General features: G+C 49.6%; 1 protein-coding gene across 17 annotated transcripts in view; it reads right to left on the bottom strand.

Annotated features, from left to right (window-relative positions):
* The window catches only part of TACC2 (transforming acidic coiled-coil containing protein 2), a 229,179-nt gene that overhangs the window by 27,256 nt on the left and 178,627 nt on the right, over positions 1-23,296 (bottom strand). For 14 of the 17 annotated variants that reach the window (XM_077126268.1, XM_077126273.1, XM_077126280.1 and 11 more), the window contains 4 exons: positions 22,278-22,414; positions 11,109-12,420; positions 7,443-7,503; positions 6,055-6,349 (listed from right to left, as the gene is read on the bottom strand). In XM_077126268.1, the coding sequence (XP_076982383.1) occupies positions 6,055-6,349; positions 7,443-7,503; positions 11,109-12,420; positions 22,278-22,414 (1,805 nt within the window). The remainder of the gene's footprint in view (positions 1-6,054; positions 6,350-7,442; positions 7,504-11,108; positions 12,421-22,277; positions 22,415-23,296) is intronic. The other 3 variants (XM_077126277.1, XM_077126279.1, XM_077126284.1) reach the window with 1 other exon arrangement.

The raw sequence follows: 23,296 nt of genomic DNA, 5'->3' as shown, positions 1-23,296 counted from the left end.
AAAAGGCAAGTTCAGTGCCAGGGGGAAAAAACGCAAAGAGGTGGGCCCAACAAGAAGCTTCGAAGCTTTCAGAGAATGCCACTGACTACTGACTTCTGATATAGCCAAGGGAGAAGCTTATTTTCAGCCGACTGGTAAACCTCTAGCCATAAAGAGGTTTCTGTCATTTGGCAAACCTGAAAGAGCACTAAGGGAATTAAAAGACACGAACAAGCACGTTTGTGAATGAATTTAAGCATTTTGCACAAAATTTTCAGATTTCAAATAAACTTAAGAACTTTAACATGTGGACAAATTATTAGGAGCCTCTGAACCTCCACCGTGAAGCAAAGTCCCTTCCAGATCTTTCATTTTCCAGGGTTAGAACCCCAGGACTAACATTTTCTTGTTCTGTCCTGGACTGTTTAAGGTAACAGTGAATCAGCTGCCCCTTTCTCAAGGTATCATTATCATTGCTAAGGCATTATCGGAAGGGGTGATGGATTTCTCTGTAACTCTCCTGTGTCACATGCAGAATCCACCCAGTCCCCAGTGACATTTTGGAACAAGACCCATAACGGTTCGTCTTCGAGAATTTAGCTCCACCCATGCTGTGCAGCAAGAGAAGAACGGACCTTGTCCTTTTGAATTCTGTAACAGAAGCTGTGCAAGTCACCTGGGACATTTTCCAAAGCTCTACCAGTGTCCACAAGGCTGGTCCAAATCAAACTTCCATTAATGCAAAGACCATTAAAAGTCAAATATGTGGAGAAATGACCTATTTCAAATTAATCAATCACTTTTAGGATGCAAAAAGAGAATTCTAAACATTTCGACAGAGACTATACATCCCTCTGTCTGCTTCAGTTTCCCAGGTGGAAACCCAGTTCTGCCACTCAGTTAAACTCTATTGTCCAGTAAATGGCTTTTGAGAACCTGCTCTATGCCTGGCACTCCACTGGACACAGCAGGTAAGATGGTGAATGAGGCTGAAGTGGACTGTCTTTGGAGTGGCCACATCTGGGACTCCAAGATGGGATGTGACCAGCTAACCAGTCAGCTGTTCAAAACATTGATGGCAATCTATAAAGCCGAATGCCTTGTTTTTTAGAAAAAAAATAAACATAGATAGCAGTTGTGGTTAAAACTCCTTTATTTCTGCATATTGTTGAAGGCTTCATTTAGGAAATGATTCTCTAATATGAGCTTTAAAATGAGATATTTCCTGGAAGACTTTCTTAAAACCTGTAAGGTGTGTGTGGCTGTGGCCAAAGATACTGAGGCACTTAACCACATGGACAAATTTTCAGGAGTCTCTGCATCTGTATTGTGAAGCAAACACATCTTTCTAGCAAGCTTTGTTCCCATGTTCTGCTCATGGGAACCATATGTTTGTGGATTAATGGTCAGAAAGACATTATGCCTCCTGGAAGGCCTAAATTGTGACTTGTGTTTCCCACGAAAGAACAGAACCTTGAGCACAAAATACATGCTGTGAGGCTGGACTTCAGAAAAAGTGTTTCCTGCTATCATATGCACCTAAATGCAGGGTCTGGCCCAACTGTGGTAGCTTGGATCTATGTATCCCAGAAAATGTTCTCAATCTTAAACAATTCCATTATAAACAGGACTGTCTGATGATGCTATTTCAGTTAATGTGCGGCCCAAATGAATACGGATAGGTCTTGATCCTATTACTCTAGGCCTTGTACAAAAGGCCACAGAGGAGAAAAATATAGGGAGAGGCTGGAAATCAGTGGAACCCAGAAGAGAAAGGAGAAGACACTGCAACATGCATTGGCATGTGATGGAAAAGCCAAGGACCAAAGATTGTCAGCAGCCAGCCCCAAAACATCAGTCTTTAGAAAGAAAGCATTGCCTTGTTGACACTTCAACTTTGGTCTTCTTCTAGCCTCAAAACCTTGAGCCAATAAATTCCAGCTGTTTAAGCCAAACCATGATATGATATTTGCTTTTGCAGCCAGGAAACAAAAAGACTTAATACCCTCATCTTAGAGATGAAAGGTAGGCAGAGGACAGGGATGGACAAGGTGATTTCTGGTCTCTTCCAAACTATCCTTTTCCAGTTTAGAACCCCAGGCTTTCATTTTATTGTTCTATTCCAGACTGGTTAAGTTGGAGCTCCAAGGATGCACCAAATGAGCAAGGACCACAGCAGAGATTTTCCAGGAACTCGTGGCCCCTTGTCAGTGTCTGCTCTGGTTACCAGCTCACCTTGGTGACGTGTCCCACCTGGAATTGCAACTCATTTCTTGGCAGCTGAATCTGGTGAGTTTCAGGTCACCAAACTCACTTATCTGCTTTATTTCCTACCTGCCAAGAGGAGTTCCCTTTCCACTGTTCCTCCCTTTGGAGGCAGTATCCAGCAGTATAAAAGTGGAGTCCTCTGCTACCAGGGGAATGATTGCATCTACAATATGCCTGGTTACAGGAGACCCACACTGCCGTGGGAACTCAATCCCAGGTGAGTGACGAAAGCCTGGAGGGCTTTGAACGAATTGATGCTCCTTCTGACATGGCCTGGCATGTCCCATCAGAGCCACCTTGGATTCTCCTTCATAATTTACCAGTAGCTGAGCAGGATGGAAAGAAAAAATGCCTCTTCTTGTCATTGGGGTAATCTCTGCTATTTTACCAAACTGGTTTTCAAATTTCACTCATCTGCTTTAAATTCTGTCTCAAAGGGGGAAGGGAAGAGTCATGCCCAGTTTTAACTCCCTTCTCACACCATGCCATGTACAGCTGGCAGGCAGGGAGAGGAATGCCAGTTGCTCCAAGGGCCACATGTTGTCACATCTAAGGGGAAAGGAGGCTGCGTGTGAGAGCACATGGCTGCTGCAAGCTGAAGAGGCCCAAAGTTATTTTCAATAGGTCCTGTCATGTCCAAGGGCTGCTTTTTGGTAATTATTTCATCCTGGAGCACTTCACAGCATGAGGGTTTGGCTGCTGTCTTCATCTGACTCTAATTGCCGAGCTTTGTGGAGGGAGACTGGAAGGAGGCCTGGGTGGGAGCCAGAAGGAGGTGTCTGAGTCCAGAGCTTCATTTCCAGAATCAGGGCAGCCTACTCACCTGACTTCTCTGTGCCTACTTACCTATAAAATGGAATTACAAATGTCTACATTCTGCAAATTAAAATAATGCAATATAAAATCCCAGGAATGGGTTATACAAACACAAGGCATTGGGATCAGATACACGGTTATTTCTGGAACTTTTAACCTCTGTGATGAGGGGAGAAGAGCTTCTGGAAGGGGAGGAGGCGGCTATTCCCAACTTCCTCACCATCTCCCTTGGACCAGGGCTAGGAGAGGGCTGGGAGGCTGTGTTCAAACAAGGAACTGTAATTGCCCAGGCCCTTCCTAACTGTTCCATTCAGGGTTCTTGAAATATTAACAACTCGAAGTTCTTCAAGGGGAGTCCTGGTCTGGTTCAACACTCTCATTTTACAGATGGAGAGAAGAGAGTTCAATGTCCATGTAAACACACAGCAGGTAAGAGCATGAACCTGGGGGTCAGGCAGACCCCACTGTCTAGGGATCAGCCGCGGGCAGGTCATGTAACAGTTCAGAACCCAGCGTCCTGGTTCTCAAAATGAGGACTCATAGAAACCCACCTGCGAAGACTGGTTCATACACAACTCAGCCCAGCGCCCTTTCAATGTCAGTGCTTCACCAAAGATCATTCCTGCTTTATTAATAGTATCTACTGAGTTCTTATTGTGGTCAATGGGTATTCAAATGCCAGTTATTATTTCCAGCTCCCAGTTCCCTATTTCTGTGCTTTATGACTTCTGTGGAAGTCTCAGCTTCCCGCCAGGGCCCCAGCTGGCTTCATTTTGATGATCAAATCACACCCAGGCGTGTGTCTGGCATCGCTGGACTTGACCTCATTAAGTGAACAGGGAGGCTGCTCGGATAAGAGGACCCTGCGTCCGGTTTCACCCGCGGCCACCAGTGCACACCAGGAAGGTGGACGCGTGATCCACAGCTCATGAAACTGCAATTGATCTGCAGCTGCACAGATGATGGATTTTTGACTGCCTGCCAGCCATAGCCATAGTAGTGACTTCTCAAATCCTCATGATCAATTGCTAAGGAGACAGTTCTGCAGAATTCTGTTCCAAGTGCAGATACTGACCTGCCTGTTAAATTTTTGCAGGAAACACATAATTGTCAAATCAAGTCCCCAAGCTAGTGAAGTCTCCGTCCTAGCACAATGTCAAAGATGACAAGGAGATGACCGTGGAAATGAGGCAGTTATTAGCATGTAAAGTACTCTTAGGACTTTTATATTTTCTAAATTAAAAAAAAAGTACGTGTTTGGTTTTTAATGACAAAACCAAACACATGGACACACCTAAATCATATGATTTCTGAATCTTACTGACAATGCCTCACCCAGGCTGGTTTCTGAATGATTTTCTCTGACATTTACTAGTTCCTTTTCAAATCTCAGGAGACCCGAACAAGCAGGAAACCACAGGTGCTGTCAAAACAGCTCTGCCCACCGCACGAACTCAGGTGTCCCTTGCGGGTCCTGGGATGTAAAGTAGCTTCTCAAGACCTTATGCAGATGATGCCCGGGGTCCCTGCTGTTACAAAAATCAAATTGCTGGAACTGATGCGAAGCCGTTTCCCTGCCTGGCCTTGCATTTCATTTAATTCAGGACCCTTTCCTGAGCTCCTATGATGTCCAGGGTGCTGTGAGGAACACAAAGATGAATCCGACAGAACCGGACCTTCAGGAAGTGCACACGGCATCGTTATGTGTTAAGTGCCCCCCAGAGCAGCCCAGGTCAGGCACCAGGGACAGGCGGGGGTGGGGGAGGGGACATCCAGGTAAAGGCCAGGACTGAGCCAGGCAAGGGTGGGGGGCAGGGACGGAGGGGCATTACATTGTGGAGCCAGCAGCAGCCACCGCAGAGGCAAGAGTGAGGGGTGCCCATGAGAAAAAGAACATGATTCCATTCAGTTAAGGCCAGTGGCCTGGGTTTGGGTTGGGTGTAGAGAAATGCGAGGACTAAAGGGAGGCTGAGGTCAGGTCTCGAGGCATCTGGTGTCAGGCTTGAGTGAGACAGTCACTATAAAACCTCCCAAACCCCAAGGCAAAGGGCCAACCTGAGAGCTAACCAAAAGGCTCTATTTTGCAGTAAACAGAATGCCAAAAATGTCTAAGTATGTGTAACTTGGATTGTCTTTTCACCGTCAAATTCTGTGTGGAAAGGCAGCTGTGGGTAATGAGAAGATAAGCATCGAGATCTCACGAAACCTGAAACAGATCTCATCATAAAAGTACACGGGCACTATTTAGAGAGCTCACAGGGTGCAATGCAAGCCCCCAAGAGATCTGATCTAGCAAGAGCTCCGAGAGGAAGCTTGCAAGTCACATTACAATGGCCTGCAACTGAGTGACACCCACCCCAGCCCTCAGAGGGAATGGTGAGCTTGCTTCACAGAGATCTTGGCTCCTTATTTGCACAAATGGGAGGTAAGGCTTTCATGTATGATAGTTCTCAGATTGATTTCAAAAAGAGATCATGGAAAGGGAAATGTGGAACCACCACAGAGCCCATGGTGCTGCATTGGAAGGACTAATGTGTGACTCCGGCGTCACTCAAGGCAGCATGGGGAGGAGGGCACTGCGAGGGCTGGCACACAGAGCATGGCGGCAGCAGGAAGGCTCTGCGGCTCTCTTAACAGCCTCTCTAACAAGAAAGGAAGTATGGAAGCCAATGAACAGATTCAGGGAATCGATGCTAGTGGGATATACAACTGTTGAAAAGTTTTTGACCCACTTAGTGACACTGAACTGGCTTAAGATATGTGACTCTCTCAAACCCAAGAACCAGACAGAAAGCTGAGACATAAGCCATACAGAAAAGAATGAGCAAAGCTCAGGAGAGGGGTCAGGACTGAGAATTAGAGGGTGCTGGGCTTGGCCCTGAGCAGGCATCTTGGGATCAAGGTACAGCTGGTTTCAAGTCTCAGGTTATTTGGTAAATGGAGACTGAGCTTTGAGTGCATTGGGAGACGAGCTGCTGGCAGCACGGTTACCTGGCTTAGGTGCTTCTTTCCTGGCCTTTTGCTCCCTAGGAGCAGTATTCTCCAAGGCAGGGTGGGGGTCCGGCTGGCCAGCGAGTTGCTTACCCTCCGTGGGTGAACTGAACTTGCTCTCATTTACGAAGGTGGACAGGTCAGAGGGCTGGGGGTAGTCCTGCTTGTCGGCCTCCAGGTCCACCGTCATGCACGTCCACTTCTGATTGGTGACCGCCAGCTTTTCCTCATCTGTGGCATGGACCACCGTGGAGATCACCGGGGGGTTCTCCGGGGTGGCTGCTGGGGTGGGGTCCTGCAAGGAAAAGGCAAACCGTCTCTTCTTTCATTCAGTCCAAGCCCAAAACCCCGTCCGCCCACGAGTCTGGGGCCCCATGAGACTGTCATTCCCAGACTCTGCTCAAATGGTACGCCAGGGAAACACATTTTTTCCCTCTGTGAGTTTCCTTTTCTGATGGTCTGTTTCAGGGGGTGCTCATGGGGTTAAAAAGGCAGGATTTGTTGTCTTGATTATTTGAGATATTCCTGCTCATTCACTTTAGAAAAAATAAGGAAACTCTTACTAGTGGGGATTTTAGTGCTACAATACTGTTAGGCTTCTACAGGGCTTTGGTGCTTGCACATCGGTGACACCATTCGCAGTCCTTCGGCCTGTCCTTGGAGGTGAAGAAAGGGGATCTCACCTCCAGTTCCCCACACAGGTGTAAGGGTGAGGGGAGCAGGGTGGAGCCCAGCCCCAGCTCCCAGGGCTGGGATCCCCCTGCCACAGCTCCCCCCTGTCCAGGGCATTTGCTGGAGGAAGCGGGGGGCAGTGCAAACAGCCCCAGATGGCCTGGCATCCATGTTTGAAAATAAACATCCCTGCAAACAGGGTAGACTAAATCTTCCTAGAGAAACTAGGAAGAGGGAGACATGGGGCTCATTTGGAACAAGGGTCCAAGCCCACCTCTTTATGGGATGGGTTTCCCTTCTCTTCCCACTCTGATGTGGGCTGCACAATCTAGTGCTCTCAGCACAAGGCCAGTCTGAGCTCTGGTCGTGCTGTTTTTTTTCATATTTGTACCATGTATTTGTCAACAGACTTTCTCAACTTGATACTCATATACGGTCTCAGCAGATTAACTGATGAGATTGGATCAGAATGGTTCCTACAGAATCCAACAAACACTTTCCCTGAACTTCTTCCTACGCTCAGACACTCTGATCTTCCCAGAGTGAAGGAATCCAAACAGTGCCTTGCATGAACCCAAGTGGGAGGCAGGATTGTGCCACGATGAGCAGAAAGGGAAGTTCTGGTTCCTAGTGGGGGGACAAAAACCCAGCAGCAATCACTCTCGATTTCTCCCCGGGGGAGCAACAAAATCATAAATATCAAAGGAACATTATACCTGAGAAGGTGGATCAGAGAGAGGAGACCGTTTTGGCGACTTTTTCACCCTAAATGTGTCGCTGGAAACAAAATTGAAAATGTAAACACAACAAACAGAGCTAGAGAAAACTCTGCAACAATACAGGGCCCAACCTGCCCCATTCCAGCACCCACCAGACAAGTGCACAGACAATGCATTCATTCTGACTTTTTAACAGATATTATTTTGGACCCCAAGGGAAAAATGAATCAAGCTGGAATCTTTAAAGAGATGCCATTTTGGAGAACCGACCCTGAGGATGAAGCTAAATTTAACCAAATATTCTTATTTTAAAAAGCAAAATTTTGGTGAGCAATTTCATTTATCTGGATTCATCAAGGAAAGGCTGAACCAACCAAAGCGGGAGGAGGGATCTGGGTTCATGCCACCGATTTCCAGATGGGCAAGCAGATACAGCCCTTACCAAATGAAACTGCAGGAGCCCTTGCAGAAATAGAAGTCCTGGATCCTTAAGGAGAATTTGCAGAATCCTTCCTTCTGATAGGAGCTGTGCGTTTAATAGATTCCTGCTGCCTGATAGGAACTGTGTGTTTAATAGATTCTTGCTGCTCTGAAAGCTTTCTAGGTGGCATTCTGACAAAAGGCAGGGCCAGGGATGGGGTGGTTTTCTAATGTCTTTTCCTAATCATAGTCAAGAAAGCTCATGACTCCTCTCTTCCCTTCTTTCTCTTCACATAAATAATTGGGAGCGAGGAGGGATGTGAGGGAAAGGAAACATCAGCTCGGACTCCTGAAGAGGTCAAGGAGGCAGAGCCCAGCATAAAAGGTTTGGATAAGTCCACTGGGCGAGCAGAAAGCCAGCCCCACGATCTGAATGGAGGCTTTGTGGGCTGAGACTGGCCCCTGGCCCCTCTTTGGTCCTGCCCCCAGCAAAGCAAGGGCTTGGGAGGGGGTGCATGGCTCACATTAGATCCCCTCGCTGCTTAAACCATTAACTGGAGGGCAGAGCAATTTGGCGCTCCAGTTCCTTCTTCATGTCCTCTCGAATAAAAGCTCCAACAATGGCATTCAGTCATGAAAAGAAAACCACAAATGGCTCTTCATAGCATTTATGGCATTCGCCGTCAAAGCAGTGAAGTCACAGCTTGAAACATATATTACTCATGCATACAAATATATAACTTTACTTTTTGTAGTCGCTAAACATAACTAAAATCCTAAAGAAGTCCCTTGGACCGAAGAAAGCCAAAGAGACTCAGCCCTCTCCTGGGGCTGCCGGGTGCCTGGGACCAGGCCAGTTTCCCTCATAAGGTCAGTGAGGCAGGGGAAGTGGCTGCCCAGGGGAGGCACAGCCTAGAGTTCAGTTTCCATGGACACCTGACAGTGGCACACAGATGGCAGATGAGGCAGGATGGTCCCCAGCCTGGTGATGGCTCTAACAGCCACGGGCTCCGCTTCCAACACTAAACTGCTGGGAAGGGACCCAGCATTCCACCATGCAGGTCTCAGTTCGGACCGGCCCAAACATCTCTCCTTCACACATGGGCAAGAACCAGCCATGGCAGCCACTGCCTGTGGATGGCTGGGCCTGGTTATTTTAATGCGAAGCCAAAGTACTACCAAAAGCCGTCGTCCACTAGTACAATTTAAAATGAAAGTATGGAAGGAAGAGTTAAAAAATATATATGTACATAGGTTTCAGATGAGGACATCCAATATACAAGGGTGGGGGTAGTTCCATTCCTGGCGAGCAGGCATATGTTGAATAATCATGTTTTCATAGCCAAGCATCTCAGCATCTCACCTAGGCTAATCATGATGAAACAAAAAAGTAACCTCCACTACTGGAAAACCCCAAGCCTGAAATTCCCAACCCCATCACAGATATATGTTAAGTAGCAGCCATAGAGTATAAATAAAAGGCATAAAAAAGCACATTTGGCATAAGAAGCAGATTCCATTAAATTTACTTACAACAGAGAACAGACAGACATCACATCTTCAACCATCCTAAGACAAGAAGACAAAGAGAAAGAGAGACAGACAGAAGGAACTGACAAAAAAGATAAACCTGCAGACAATTGGTTATCAATGGATTAGGATGCACCAGCACCCACTGTGCATTCTGCTTGGTGGGCAATTTCCAGGTCTTGGGGGAAGATGCTGAGAATGCCTTCCTCCCTCAGCTCCAATCATCCCATAAGGTATTTATCACAAAGCGCTCTGTTGCCCCATGTAGGACCTTCCAAGCCAACTGCTCCCAGCAAATTATACTAGCTTCCTGACCTTTGTTAGCTGGTGTGGCCTTTGTTAGCTGGTGTGGTGGTATGAGGATGTCGCTGGGACAGGATATTAACTAAACTATCTGTGGGAAAGGAGGAAGCAGGAATGATAAGCTGGTTCTCATCCCCCAAATGATAGAAAACCGCTTGGGCACCCGGGCATTTCAGACTTGTCCTATTTGAGGCTGGAAATAAAGCTTCCGACATAACATGGTTTCTATGGAGTTTCTAAGAAGGGCGTGGTTGGGGAACTCATTCAGAAAAAGTCCATGTTTTGCCAGGCTTGCCTCAACCCAGGGTGGCAGCACAGTCCCAGGCCACAGCCTGTGATAAAGAGCAGCCTTTTCCAAGGAAGCCTCAGGTTCTCTGCAAATGTTAAATTTATAAGGGAGCCCTGATGGTAGGGAAACAAGTCACCCTGTCTCTGTTCATGCCATTCAGACAGAAGGCCTGTAGCTGCGGCCTACTCTGCCATTCGGCTGCTGGGATACTGGTCTCTGCAGCCTTGTTAAATGATTGATGATGCTTTGCTGACTGCAAGGTCGCCTGGCAGCAAAGCGCACTAAGCTTGGACTGGAGTTCTAACAATGGACCCACCATCATCCAGGCTGGAGGGGTTCTTGGAATGAGATCGTGAGGCATGGACAACAGGCAATATACCTGGCAAATAACTGTCCAGGGCAGCAGACCCATTAACGAATGGTCTGGTGGGGATGGCAGAGATTGCTTTCTTCTCCCAGGTTCCATTTATTTTTCCTGGGCCTTAGAAGGCTTTGGACTCTGTTCTATAAAAGCTGAGAGGGGTATGGAGACAAGGAGGGGTGTTGTGTATGGGCTAGTTGGTGTGCAGGCAGGGGCCCAGGCCAGATCCATTGCTCCTGGGCCACGTGGAGCCTCCTGTCTTTGCCTCTTAGACTAACATCTCATTTATAAGCAGACACACCTACCGTGAAATTTAACACTATTTAAAAATGTGTATCTCCTGGCTTTTGGGCTGCTCCAAACAAATAATTTGCATGCGAAAAAGGGAAAAGGGCAAATCACCAATAAGGAGGCTGACAGGTCTCTGCTGAATTGCTCCCTTTCTCTGGGGCTTCCCTGGAGGTGAATGTCAGGTCTTCGGCAAAAAGTCAAGATTTGGATCCCTGACTTATTAAGGCAAAAGACCAAGGACTCTGGACTCCCCACAGAAATGTCGATGGGAAAATACCATCACCGTGGCCACGGAGAGGAAGGAAAGCACACACCCAGCTTGCCTACAGAAATGGCCACAAACACGGCGTCATCCCAGCCAACGGGGGAGAAGTTGGGGCAGCCGCAGCTTATCCAGGCATGAGCCTGAGGGGCACAGCCAAGGCAGCCCCCCGTCTCCGATCCTTACCAACTCGACCCCTGAACTTACGTCTTGAGGGGCGTCTTCTTCTTCTTGGCAGGTTTGTTCAGCCCATCCCCGTCTACTCCGTTGGCCTCGATGGCACTGGCTGGGATGTCAAAGGAGGCTGGGGATTTAGAAGGTGAGCTGGGGGTCTTAGAGGACGTCTTAAAGGGGTCAATGGACTCCTCGCAAGCGTCTGGGTCAAAGTGGTATGATTGTTGGGGCAGTTTGGGAGACTCCTGCATTTTTGAGGTGGAAGAAAAAGGGTTAAAATTGGGGTCATCCCACTTGTCAATATCAAAGGTGTAGGTACCTTTAGCAATGGGGATGTCATTGGGCTCAGGAGGGGATCTGGACGGTGAGGCAGGAGCGTTGTCAAGTTTCTCGGGCGTTTTTTTCATCTTTGGCCTCCGTAGGGGCATTTTGGCAACAGGCTTTTTACCTGTCTTTTTGGTAGGAAGGGGGCTTTCCTGCTGGTTGTCCCAACTACCCTTGTCCTCAGAATAGTCAAACTCCAGCCTCACTGAGAGTCCTTTGGCTGGGGAATCCTCTTGCCCCCCACTATCCAATGGGGTCACCTCCACTGCCTCTGGAGCCGTGGTGAGGGGCAAAGGTTTCCTTCCAACCGGGGGCGAGTTCTGTACCCTGCCGCCTCCAGAAGCTGGGGGGGCAGCCCCGTCCGCACGCGCCGAGTCCAGGGGGCAGGTGGACTGGGGCCCAGCAGCAGGCTCCAGGGGCGTGTCCTCTGAGAAGGCTGGTCCGGAGCCTTCCGGCTTGGCTGGTTCTGTTTTTGTCTCAGATGCTGGAGGCTCGGCACTGGGGACGGAACCCTCTTCGGCTGGCTCTTGTTGGGTCTCTTTCACTGGGGGCGTCTCAGTGGGTTTCTTGCTGCTTTGTTTCTTTTTTAAGGAAGGCGGCCTTGGTTTTTTAGTTCGCTTAAGGGTGCTGGAAGCACTGCTCGACCCCGTGCTGTGTGCATCTGGGATGAGGGCCGCAGCGTCGGGACTGCCTGAACAAGAAGCACCATCAAAGTCCCCGGCTTGCAGGCTGAGGGATCGGGAAAGCGTAGACTTAGAGAGGGGGGCGGAATCCGTGGACTTCCTCCTTGCGCTCACCTTGCAGTCCTGATTCCTGGTGTCCGAGGAAGGAGGCTCCAAGGCCTGACAGTCATCCACCAGCTCAATGCTGTCAAAGTCTAAGTTGTAAGTCCCGCTGCTGGCTATTGGCTTGTCTTCATCGAAGACAGCAGAGAAGGAGTGTGACGGGGGACGGAAAGGACTTCCTTCCGCTGACTCGGCCCGCGGGCCATCGGAGCTGGAGACCGACTCAGACACACACCCTGAGGAAAGGGAGACAGAGAGGTACTTAAGGCACAGGGAACACCTGTCATCTTCTGCCAGACCGCAGCCATGGAGAGCAGAGGTTGATGAACCGTGACCCCGGATCAACCTGGCCCCCTACTGGGCATACTCATTGGCCAAAAATCCTGGTCACACCTATTATCAGCCCCAAACCGTGCACAGGCTAACCCTCAGTTCCCTTGTCTGCAGAAAAGGGGGTAAGGAAGGCCATTTAGGGAATAGCTCAGATCATTCAGTCACTCAACAAACACTTACCAAATGACTAACCAGAACCAGGCACTGCTTTTCTAGGTGCTGCAGAATCAGCAATGAACAAAATAGACAAAAATCCTTGCCCTCCTGGAAGTTACATTCTTTAGGGAGAAGACAGTCAAGAAACAAATAAACAAGTAAAATACAGACTGTGAAATGGCAATAAATGCTACAGAAAACAAAATAAATGTGGGGCAGGGGAGTTGCAATTTTAAAATAAGGTAGTTGAGGAAGAATCTCTGAGGAGGAAGCATTTGAGTGAAGACTGGAAAGGAGATGAAGGCATGAACCAGGAGTGTCTGGGGGGAGACATCCTAGACCAAAGGAACAGGAAATGCAAAGGCCCTGGGGCAGAAGCGTATCTGGTGTGTTCCAGGAGCAGCAAAGAGGCTGGTGTGGGTACAGCAAGGGAGAGGTGCACAAGAGGAAGACAAGGAGATAATGTCAGTAAAGCACATAGTGCCGGAAGCATTGTAAGTCATCCATAAATATTAGCTGCTAGGATCACCCAGTCTTTTCTTGCAGCCTCAGAGCCATCGTGAGGAATGAAGGCTCCGGAGCCTTAGCATGGAGGGCCCAGGGGAACTGTGGTAGGAGGGCCGAGTCTGCCCCAGCCTGCCACCTGTCCTCACTCCAGCATCCCCTGTAGTCTCTCCCTCCCATCCTTTTCAAGTTCCTGTTGTCAGCCTTTCCTCTTTTTCTGCTCACACTCTCCTCTCTGCTGCCACCCCTGCACCCGCCCGCTCCCCCTCCTCAGCCACAGCGTGACAAAGAGGCTGCTGCTTATTTTCCAACATGCTGTGGATGCTCCCAAATGTTGACCAAATGATGCTCGAGGACCTCACGACCCCACTGATCAGTGAGTCACTCTGGGCTCAGCTTGTGCCAGGTGTCTCGGTTCACGCATTTCTGGGTTCACAGATGTTCTGGGCAGTGAAGGATGGCAGAGAAATGATTCTCCAGAAAATTAAAGACGCATCACTAGATAAAGGCAGGCAAACGTTGGGAAGCAGTCATCAGGCCTAGATACTGGGAGAATACAGATCAAGGAATACAAGAAGCTGGCACATAAACAACTTAGGGCAGTGACCTCGACGTGTACTTCTAGTCCAGGAGTTATGCCTTCCCACACCCCTGTACAGTGGCCAGATACAATACTGGTTGCTAAGTTAAATCGGATTTTCAGAAAAATGGCTTTTTCTTTTGGTATGCTGTATGGCAGGGTCACATTTCATTATACTTTCCATGTGAGTATCCCGTTATGAGTACCATTTGTTGAATTTTTGTTTGCTTCTTTGTTTTGCTTGCTTGCTGGTTTTGGTGGGGAAGTGCACGGACTGGGAATCAAGCCTGGGTCTCCTGCAGGGCAGGCAAGAATTCTACTGCCAAACTACCCTTGTACCCCCCGGGTTTCTTTGTGTGTGTGTGTGTGTGTGTGTGTGTGTAAACATGTCCCATGTGTCAAATATTCGTTATTTATCTAAAATTCATATTTATCTGGGCATCCTGTATTTTTATCTGCTAGATCTAACACCCCTGTCCCAACAAATAAAAAAGGTTTGAGAAATGCTCAATTAAACCCATAGTGTTTTCTTCTATAGAATTTTTCCAAGCCTTTCCTACTCACTATTTTAAACCCTCAGGTGGTGCATGGTGCATAGTTCGTGCACAGTGCTCATCAAACTTTGCTCACTGAGCAAACTTTTACTGTGAAGCATTTTACAGAGAGCTCCTGCTGAATAACTGCTGATCTGGCAGATTTCAACACAAGGAAACTTCAAGCCTCTTGAGTGCAGGAACTTGGCTTATCAATCTTTGTCTCCCCTCAACTTTCTCCTGAAGGCTCAAACATGCCTCTTGAATTGAGGTCACCTTCCAGAAGCATTTCTATTACCCAGTGATGATTTCAAACCTTTCCCTTTCTTCTCTACCCTAATCCCACCCCACCCCCAGACCCTCCTGGGATCACCTGACTGAAGCTTCTCAACTCTGTTCCTTCCAGAATGATTCCTCTGTTGTCTCCCAAATGCTCCTGCTTCCTTCCCGTTCCAAAAGAACAGGTGTCCCTCATGAGGAGGCGTCCAAGCCCTAATCCCCAGGACCTGACAATGCACCCCTACTGGAAATAGGATCATTGCAGATGTAATGAATTATGAGAAGGTCATACTGGGGTAGAGTGGGCTCTTAATCCAACAAGACTGGTGTCCTGTGAAGCAAAGGAGAAGAGACCCAGGGACACAGACTCTGTGCGAAGATGGAGGCAGAGCCTAGGGTGGAGCACCTACAAATCAAGGAGCACCACGGAGTGCGGCAAACACCAGAAGCTGGAAGCGACGAGGAGGGATTCTCCTCTCCAGGTCTCAGAGGGAGTCTGGCCCTGCCAACACCTGGATTTTTGGCTTCTGACCACCGGAACCATGAGAAAATACAGTTTCATTGTTTTAAGCCCCCCAATTTGTGGTCATTTGTAATGGCAGCCTGGGAAGCGAACACACCTCCCTTCTTCTTGCTAAAGCCAACTCCCGTTCTGCTTCCTCCAGGATCTAGTATCACCAAGCACCCCAACCTCCTATTAGCAGTGACCCCCTCTTGTACCCTGTAATTACTCCAGGGCACAGAGGGCCAGGGGACAACAAAGGGACAAGGTGCTTTCCAATGGAGGAGGGAGGGAGCACCTCTGGCCACTCCGTTATTTCCGAAGCGAGGCCACTGCTCTCTCAGGCCACCATGCCTGCCTCGGCAGCTGGGGCAAGGAGGCCTTTCAGGGTCCTTAGAGTGGCAGCAGTTCTCCCCAAATCACGCAGCAATCAGCAGCTACTCACTTAACCATCTGTTCATTGTTCTTTCCAGAAGAAAAAGCTCCGGGCCTACTTAACAGGGCTTTCCTGTTTACAACTGACATTCCCTAATTAAATCATCATGGACTGGAATCCTAATCTTTATTGTAGGGTTCCTGAACCTCAGTGCTACTGACATTTCGAAACAGATAGTTCTCTGTGGTGGGGATTGTTCTTTTGCTGTAGGATATTTTGTAGCTTCCCTAGCATCTATCCACTAGATGACAGCAGCTTTCCCGGCTCCCCATTTGTGACAACAAAAATGTCTCTAGACAAAAATCGCCCCAGTTTAAGAACCACTTCCCACTGTGTGGTTACCGATATGCTGAGCAGGGCGCCCCATGGGGTCGTTTCAGAACTGGGATGTCCCTCTGATGCATGGAAAGCCTGGGAGAGAGGCTTTCTTAGACCAGTGGAAAGCTCACTGCAGAGGGCAGATGCTCATTTTGCAGAACAAGTGTGGCCAATTTGGCTTCTCAACTCACCCCCACTGGATTTACAAATGCCCTCACACCAGGCCTGCCGAAGATTCTTCATTTATTCACTCTACAAATAATTAGGGGTGCACCTCCCACCAGCAGCTGCTGTGGGGTACGGCCTAAGGTAACAGCGAACTCAGGCCAGACACAGCATATCATATGGGTTGGACTGTGTTTCCCGGAAGCAATGTTCAGGTCCTAACCCCTGTCTCATGACGAGGACCCTATTAGGAAATAGGGTCTCTGACGATGTGATTAGTTAAGATGAGGCCAAATTGGATTAGAGTGGTCCTTAATCCAATAGAACTGGTGTCTCTAGAAGAGGGAACTTTGGGCACATAGACACACGGGGAAGGCCATGTGACGACAGAGGCAGCGCTGGGAGGGCTGCAGCCAGCTGCAAGCCAAAGCTACAAGAGGCCGGGAAGGATTCTCCCCTAAGGTCCCCGAGGGCACGTGGCCCTGCCGACTCCTTGATTTCAGACTTCTGGCCTCCCGAACTGTGGGACAAGACATTTCTGTGGTTTTAAGCTACAGAAACAAGGTATTTTATTACAGTGGCACTAGGAAACTCAGGCACGTGTCTGTCTGGGTTGTCCTCCAGCCCCGCTCTGCCAGTGGAGAGCCAGGCAACGTGGGCCCTGGAAACTGACACATGGCTCCCTGGCCCGAGGCTTCAGGCAGAGTCTGAAGGTGAAGTCAGCATCACACATGGTTCATCATATGAAAAGGCTCATAGGGGCTGGCCAGTGCTGGTCAACGGAATCTCCAAGTTAAGAAAAGAGCAAATGTGCTTAGAAACCAGAGGGAATCTCGAGGAAAGGAAGAAAACTAATAAGGGACAAGTGATGACACCCAAATAATTTTCCTACTTCCCCAGAGGCCACATTTCTTAGCCTTGCTGGACTGTTTCCCATAGGAGCATTTACTGGCAGCTGTGCCGGTGCTTCTCTCCCCTTCCCTTCATTCCCTTCTCTTCCATCCCACCCACCACTCCCATAAACTCTCTCTGGGGCCCAGAGGAGTTGGCCATGTACATCCTGGCATCACTCACCTACTCTTAACTTAAAATATATCCAGGGTGAATGGCCTCGGCCACAGGGAGTGTAGTTTTTATCTTCTAATTTAACGAATAATAATCATTGGCAATTAATAACATTCATTCTGAGAAAAGTCTCCATTTTAAGTGGGCTGACGAGATATAAATGGAGCATCACTTGGCCTTCTGTGGCATTTTGCTAGATAAATAGCTGATCTGCTGGTGAGCACATAATGTTGGCCAAAGTTTCTTAGCCAAGCTGTGCCTCATTGCTGCCACCCCCAGCACCCGCAGGACTGCAGCAGAGTTTGAGACTCTGCCCCTAACAGTGCCTGTCACCCAGCAAGTGCTCCCAGATGTCAGCTACTGCCTGTCATTATTATCCAAAGGGTCTGTAGCAGGACCACCTACAGGCCTGGATTATACAGCTGCGTTCCCAGGAGGCCATCTGTCTGTGGAGTCCCCAAGCATCCGCATGAAAGCCATGGGTCCCTGGGCTGGTGAGCATGTTGAGTGTGGTTAAGACCCTCCAGTAAGGTCATTAAGGGAGGTCAGCGTGTGTCCGGAGGGCGTGAACCCTGCCAGGCTCTTGAACCCCCTCCTCCAAGGTACCCAGATGAGTCAGTCACTGTGGGGAGTGGGGGCACCCTCCTTTAATGGTCCTTCATCTGCCAGCAAGGCCCCAGCTCCCTTGTCTCCTCTCCATCCTAGGATTACCAGACTTGGACCTGGCTGCCTGCTGTAGGGCTGGTCTCCGACTTGGGCACTACCTGCCACCTGCCAGTGACCCTAATGTGTCTTGCCTGAGTGTCTCCTTCTTCCATGCAGGGGGTTCTCCCACCTGGCCGTACATCAGAATCCCCTGGTGGGCTCAAAACAGCTGAGCATTCCCTCACACCCCCCGGAGATTCTAATTCAGGAGGCTGGAGGTAGGGCCCATGAGCACACAGTGGGAACGGACTCCCTAACCCCAAGAGAGATGGGATGAAAGGGAGGGAGGAGGAGGCCGAGAGGGACCTAGGGACTGAGAGGCAGGATCCACAGACGGTGACACTGAACCGGGAGATCCTGGGATCTCCCAGGAGCCCACCCTGTGTGGAGAGGACCCCTTACCACATTCAAACGCTCGGCGGCTACAACTGTGTCCTAAGATGTGGCAGCCTGGAGTTAGCACGGCCAGAGAGAGGCTCGGGTCGCAGAGAAGCCAGGCAGAGGAAGGGTCTGTGGAGGCTTGGCAGTGAAGGGAGGGCATCGCAGCCATGGGCGGGCAGATAACACCAGGCCATCAAACGCCCGGGCATGTGTGGCACTCGCGGTCCGGTTGCAGGGGGCAGCCCAGCTGACGTCTGCAGCGCTTGTGGCAGGCAGACACAGGTCTGAACAGCCTTGGCCCCTGACTCGCTGCCCCACCCCAAGCGGGCTCTCCTGCCCTCTGCAGACCTTCGTGGTGAGGCCTCGCAAGGGCGCATGGTGTCACAGCCCCCCAGCTCTGTGCATGCCACAGGCCAGCCTGCTTCCTTCATCCCCGCCCGGTCCCCTGAGGCCCCTGTCTTTGTGCAGCACAGACCCTCAGAAAAGACGGGAGGCAATGACAGCATGCATGGAAGCAGGGCTTACAGACGGGAGCCCCTGGTGCTTGGTAACCCTCTGGGCCCTCACAGGAGAGAGAGGAAAGTTCCAGAACACCAACACCCGAGACTCAGAGCAGGGAGGGGGTTCCAGTCTCTGCCAAGCCCAGTACGGGCCTTTCCCTGCACTCTGGTAGTCTCTGGGCAAGACTTAGTGTGCGAGCTTCGTCCCTGGAGGGGAGCGACCACTGGCCAGGAATCATGTCCCCAGAGGGAGGACAGCTGTCAAAGGAGCCTGCCTGACCTCACCAACATGCCACTCCATTGCCGCTGCTTGCTCTTCATCTTATTCCTCCTTTGTCCCCATCCTCTGCCTTGGGAGCATGGCCCAGGCTTCTAACTTTTAGAACAGGTGTGCACAGAGCTGCACCAGCTGGCACAGCAGTGATGCTCACCAAACACCACTAGCACCAGGCTAGGAGCTCAGTGCATCCGCTTACTCCATCCCCCAACAGTCTGAGCACCTCCAGGCCGTGGGGAGAGCAGGCTGCTTCCCCTCCCAGCACCCCAGCACTAGCTGCGAGTCTGCAGGCAAGGTCTGTAGCCTCCATACCTCACTGGGGACAGAGTGAGGTCACCCACCCCATCGGGCTGCTGGGAGCACTGGAGGTGATTCTCACCCGAGTTGAAGATAAAATGCAGAAAGGACCTGGCACAGACCTGGCACATAGGAGATGCTTAAACAGGAGTTATTATTTAATTATGTGACTTTTAATTATGTCCCTCATTGGACAGTTCTGAGTTCTAATAACACGGTTGCCGTAACAACTGCCAGTTAATCCATTTGATCTGGTGACAAGAGAGGTCAGGGCTGGAAGCATCTCAGAGGGCCTGCAGGCCAGCCTCCTCATTTCACGGAAGAACAAAGCTCCAATAAGTCCTGCCAGTCACCCCCATTCCAAGATGAGGGGCAAATGCAAGGTGAGCACCAGCGACGTGCCCATCCTTTCATCCTACAGAGCACAGAGGGGCTGGAAGGACCACTGCTGATAAAGCAACTGGTTGCTTTGTAAGATGTAGGTTTCCAGCAAGAAAAATTAGGTCTTTATTTATAGCTAAAGGTCTGGTCTATTATTTCGTGTGGTGCTTTCAGCACCTTCAGCAACCTCCTGGGTACTTAGCAGAGGGAAATCAAACAATACACATTGCTTTCTTGCCCTTTCTTTCCTGTGGTTCTCAGAAGGAGCCTTTCCTCTCCTTGAGCCACCTACGCAAACTCTGCCACCTTCGTGTACCTTTGTAATGCCCATGCTGGCCTGTAGAGTGACAAGAGGCCCTCATTTCTGAAGGACAGTTTCTAACAAGTGTCAGCAGAGCAAACATCTTTGTATGACCCAAGCCAGGAGACTTTAAGCAAACACAGTTCCAATCTCAAGACTCCTTCTTGTGTAATCCTCATAAATTCAGCCTCACTGGAGTTTTTTTCAAAGGAGGGAAAGTGTAAAGTCCCTGTTCAAAGGCTCCAACCGGTATAATCAAAGGTTCGGAAAACTGTGACTCAGTGGCAATTAGCATCTCCAACCCCTTCCCTGGTGTGGTTTTCTTCCAATCCTCTAGATCCTTTCATGCTTTTAGAAATTGCAACCTAAGAAAGAGATGCATATTGTGTGTGAGTGTGTGTGTGCATGCATGTGTGTGTGTTTGTAAAAATGGAGGTTGTCTTTGCTTTGTTGAGAAGGAAGCCAGGCAAAAGAAAAAAAACGACAGAGCCAAAGGAAAGAACAGAAGTGGCCACCCATCCTCAGAAGTGGTCAGGAGCTCTGACAGCTCCCAGAGAGGTGCTGCAGAAATGGCCCTCCCTGGTACTTTGGTCTCTGGGGTTATAACACCCACTGTAAGTAACACACTGTCATTTTCCTTCTAGATTCTTTTCTAAGGCATCCTATACACTTACAGGCACAAACTTATTATGCTCACAAAATGGGATAGTTTATTCTTACTTACATGCTTAACCAGGAGATTGCATTGTATTTGCCTATCAGCCACTTTCTGTTCAAAACTAAGGGTGAATTTCAGAAAATATTATGGGAAGTGAATCTTTATATGTTTTACTCATGAAAGCAGGGAAGAAAGAAAGGAAAGAAAGAGAGAGGAAGGGAGGGAGGAAAGAAAGATGCAAAAAACTTGAGAAAGGTAAGCAGCCCTTCCAGCTTCTACTCCACCTAAAAATCAAATAAATACTAATAATTATCCACTCAGACCCCAAACTGGCCTGGGAGACTCAGACAATGACGATGAGTTATGGAAGAGGAGAGAATATGAAAGCTGAATTTGTCAAGCACCAACAAAGGCATCTGCTTTCCTTAAAAGTTGTCCTTCCCATCTTCTCTGGGCCCATGGAAGCATATTTGCTTAGGAGCCGAGCCCCATGGGCACCGACACTTTCTAAAACGATAGCCTGCCTGAATGCAGAGCAGATAAAAAGAAATTCCATTTGTTTATTTCCAAAACTAACATCAAGGTCAAAAGATTATCGTATTTTGCAGTTTGCGTGGCTTCTGGCCAGGACAAGCACAAACAGAGGCCCCTGGACTTTAGCCTGCTCCATTCTCTTCCCACCACCAGCTCCCGGCCCTTCCCTGGTGTGGCCTCGAGCCCATGCATGTGGACACGTACTCCCGCAGGTCTGAGCCCTAACCTGGCTCCCCCTTAGGGCTAGAGGTGCTGACACAGGCATGGTGGAAAGGACAGGATGGACCCGAAAGCCTCTGCTTGAGGAATCTGGGGTCCTGGGTTATCGAGAGTGTAGAGGAGACTCTGGCTCTACAGACCCCTCATCATATGGGGACATCGTAGCCATGGGAAGGCAGGAGTGGGGCCTTCTGAAGTGCAGGGCACAGGACCGCTGGGCTCCCCGACCAGCATGCCGGGCTCTTTCTGGTCCACCTGGAAGGAAGGCCTCCTATTAAACTCTCATGCCGGAGGTGCTAATGCATCTGGGAGATGCACAAAAAAAACCTGTCACGTGGGCGGGGTGGGGGGTGGGGAATGCGATCTGTTTCATCCCCCAACAGTAACCAACACATCCGAAAGGGCCGAAAGGTTCACGCTCTAACTGAAGTTAGAGGAGAAAGGATGTGGAAAAGCGACAAGAAATCAGGTAACAGGAGGTTAGTGAGGAATGGGCCAGCCAGCCATGGGCCGATCCAGCTGGCCATCACTTTCCGTTCTCGCCCATGTGCTGACTGTCCTTATTCCCCAAGCCTATGGGGACTCCGTTCTTGGAATATAATGCCCCATCAAGAACTAGTGCTCTCATGTGAGGAAGGGGCCAAATACTGGAATCCAAGACCTTACCAAGAACTTCCAAGACCCACCCAAACCCAATCCTTCATGCTAAAAGAAGCCAGAGCTAAATGAATGATTTCCCCAGACCTTCCCTAAAGTTCTGCAAAGCGAAACAGAATAACCCACTGTTGATATCTACTCACTCTTAGTTTTCACAAAAACCTACAAAGCTCACAGAAAACAGCCCAGAGCTGGGGGTGCGCACCCCGCCGTGCCCCAAGGAAGAATGGGTGGGAATGCCTGGTGCTCAAGGTCACATGGCTGCTCCCAGGACACCCTCCCCCTCCCCAGGAGGTCCCAGCACCTGATTACCTGGCTCTTCTGAGGGTGGCTGGGCACTGGTCTCCGGTTCGGGGATGGCTTCGGGGGGCGGCGGGGGTGGGGCTGGTGGAGCTTTGACAGGAGTCGTCGACTCTGGGGTCTCGAATGCTTCTTCAGAGTCAGAACTCCTGATGGACAAAGAGGGAGGGAAACCCAAGGTTAGATGCGGGCCAGGATTTGTGTTTGTTCAGAGAAGTCAGGGACCTACCCTGTGGCAAGGAATGGGTTCCTCTGACCTCAGGGCCCATGGGGGCAGGCTCACTACTCAGGAAAGTCATTTGTCGCATGATTCCCAAGAGTGGCCTTATTATTACCTGCAACCTTATTATTACCTGCTTTGATTTCCCAAATGATGTATACTTTGACTTCATCACTATTGGAGATACATCACCTTAGTGGCAAAAACCAAACTGGAATCTTTGATGACATTTCCCACCTGCTATAAGTCAACAGGCTTTAGAGGCATTCTGTAGGTCCCAACGAACACTTTTTGAAGCTGGAGGACCCATGGGATCCCCTCTCCTTGCAACTGAATCTCCAATCTGCCTTTCCCCTTGGCACCCCCATGATGTCCCTCCACGGCCCTTTCCTCCTGGCATGTCTCATAACTTCTCATACGTGGGTTCACTTTTTCATCGTGTTTATTATCTTGCTCTTCTGCTGAGCTCACCATGAGGGCAGCTGGCCTTGTTTGTCTTAGCATTCTGGAGTCTAAAACAGCAGGCGGTGAGCTGAGTGAACAACCCGGCCAGCCAGCCCGCCCTGGAATCTACCGGACCATCAACACAAGGCACAGCCTAAAGCCTGGTGTGCGCAAGGGTCTTGGATCTTCACCCAGAGAGCAGGAGCCAAAGCCTACCCAGAGGCAGCCCCACTCAGGAGCAAGGGAGACACAGGCCCAATGTGACCAAAGCCTCACCCTGGGCTGGAGAAAACCCAGAGAACCCAGGACCTGCTGACCAGCAGCCTTCCCACCCACGGCTTCCACTGTCCACTCAATTTTTAGGCAG

Source organism: Tamandua tetradactyla, chromosome 13 (genome assembly GCF_023851605.1).
Source record: "Tamandua tetradactyla isolate mTamTet1 chromosome 13, mTamTet1.pri, whole genome shotgun sequence".
In the NCBI taxonomy this organism is placed as follows: Eukaryota; Metazoa; Chordata; class Mammalia; order Pilosa; family Myrmecophagidae; genus Tamandua; species Tamandua tetradactyla.
Note: the sequence above shows the minus strand (reverse complement) of the source record. Positions and strands in the feature narration are given on the sequence as shown.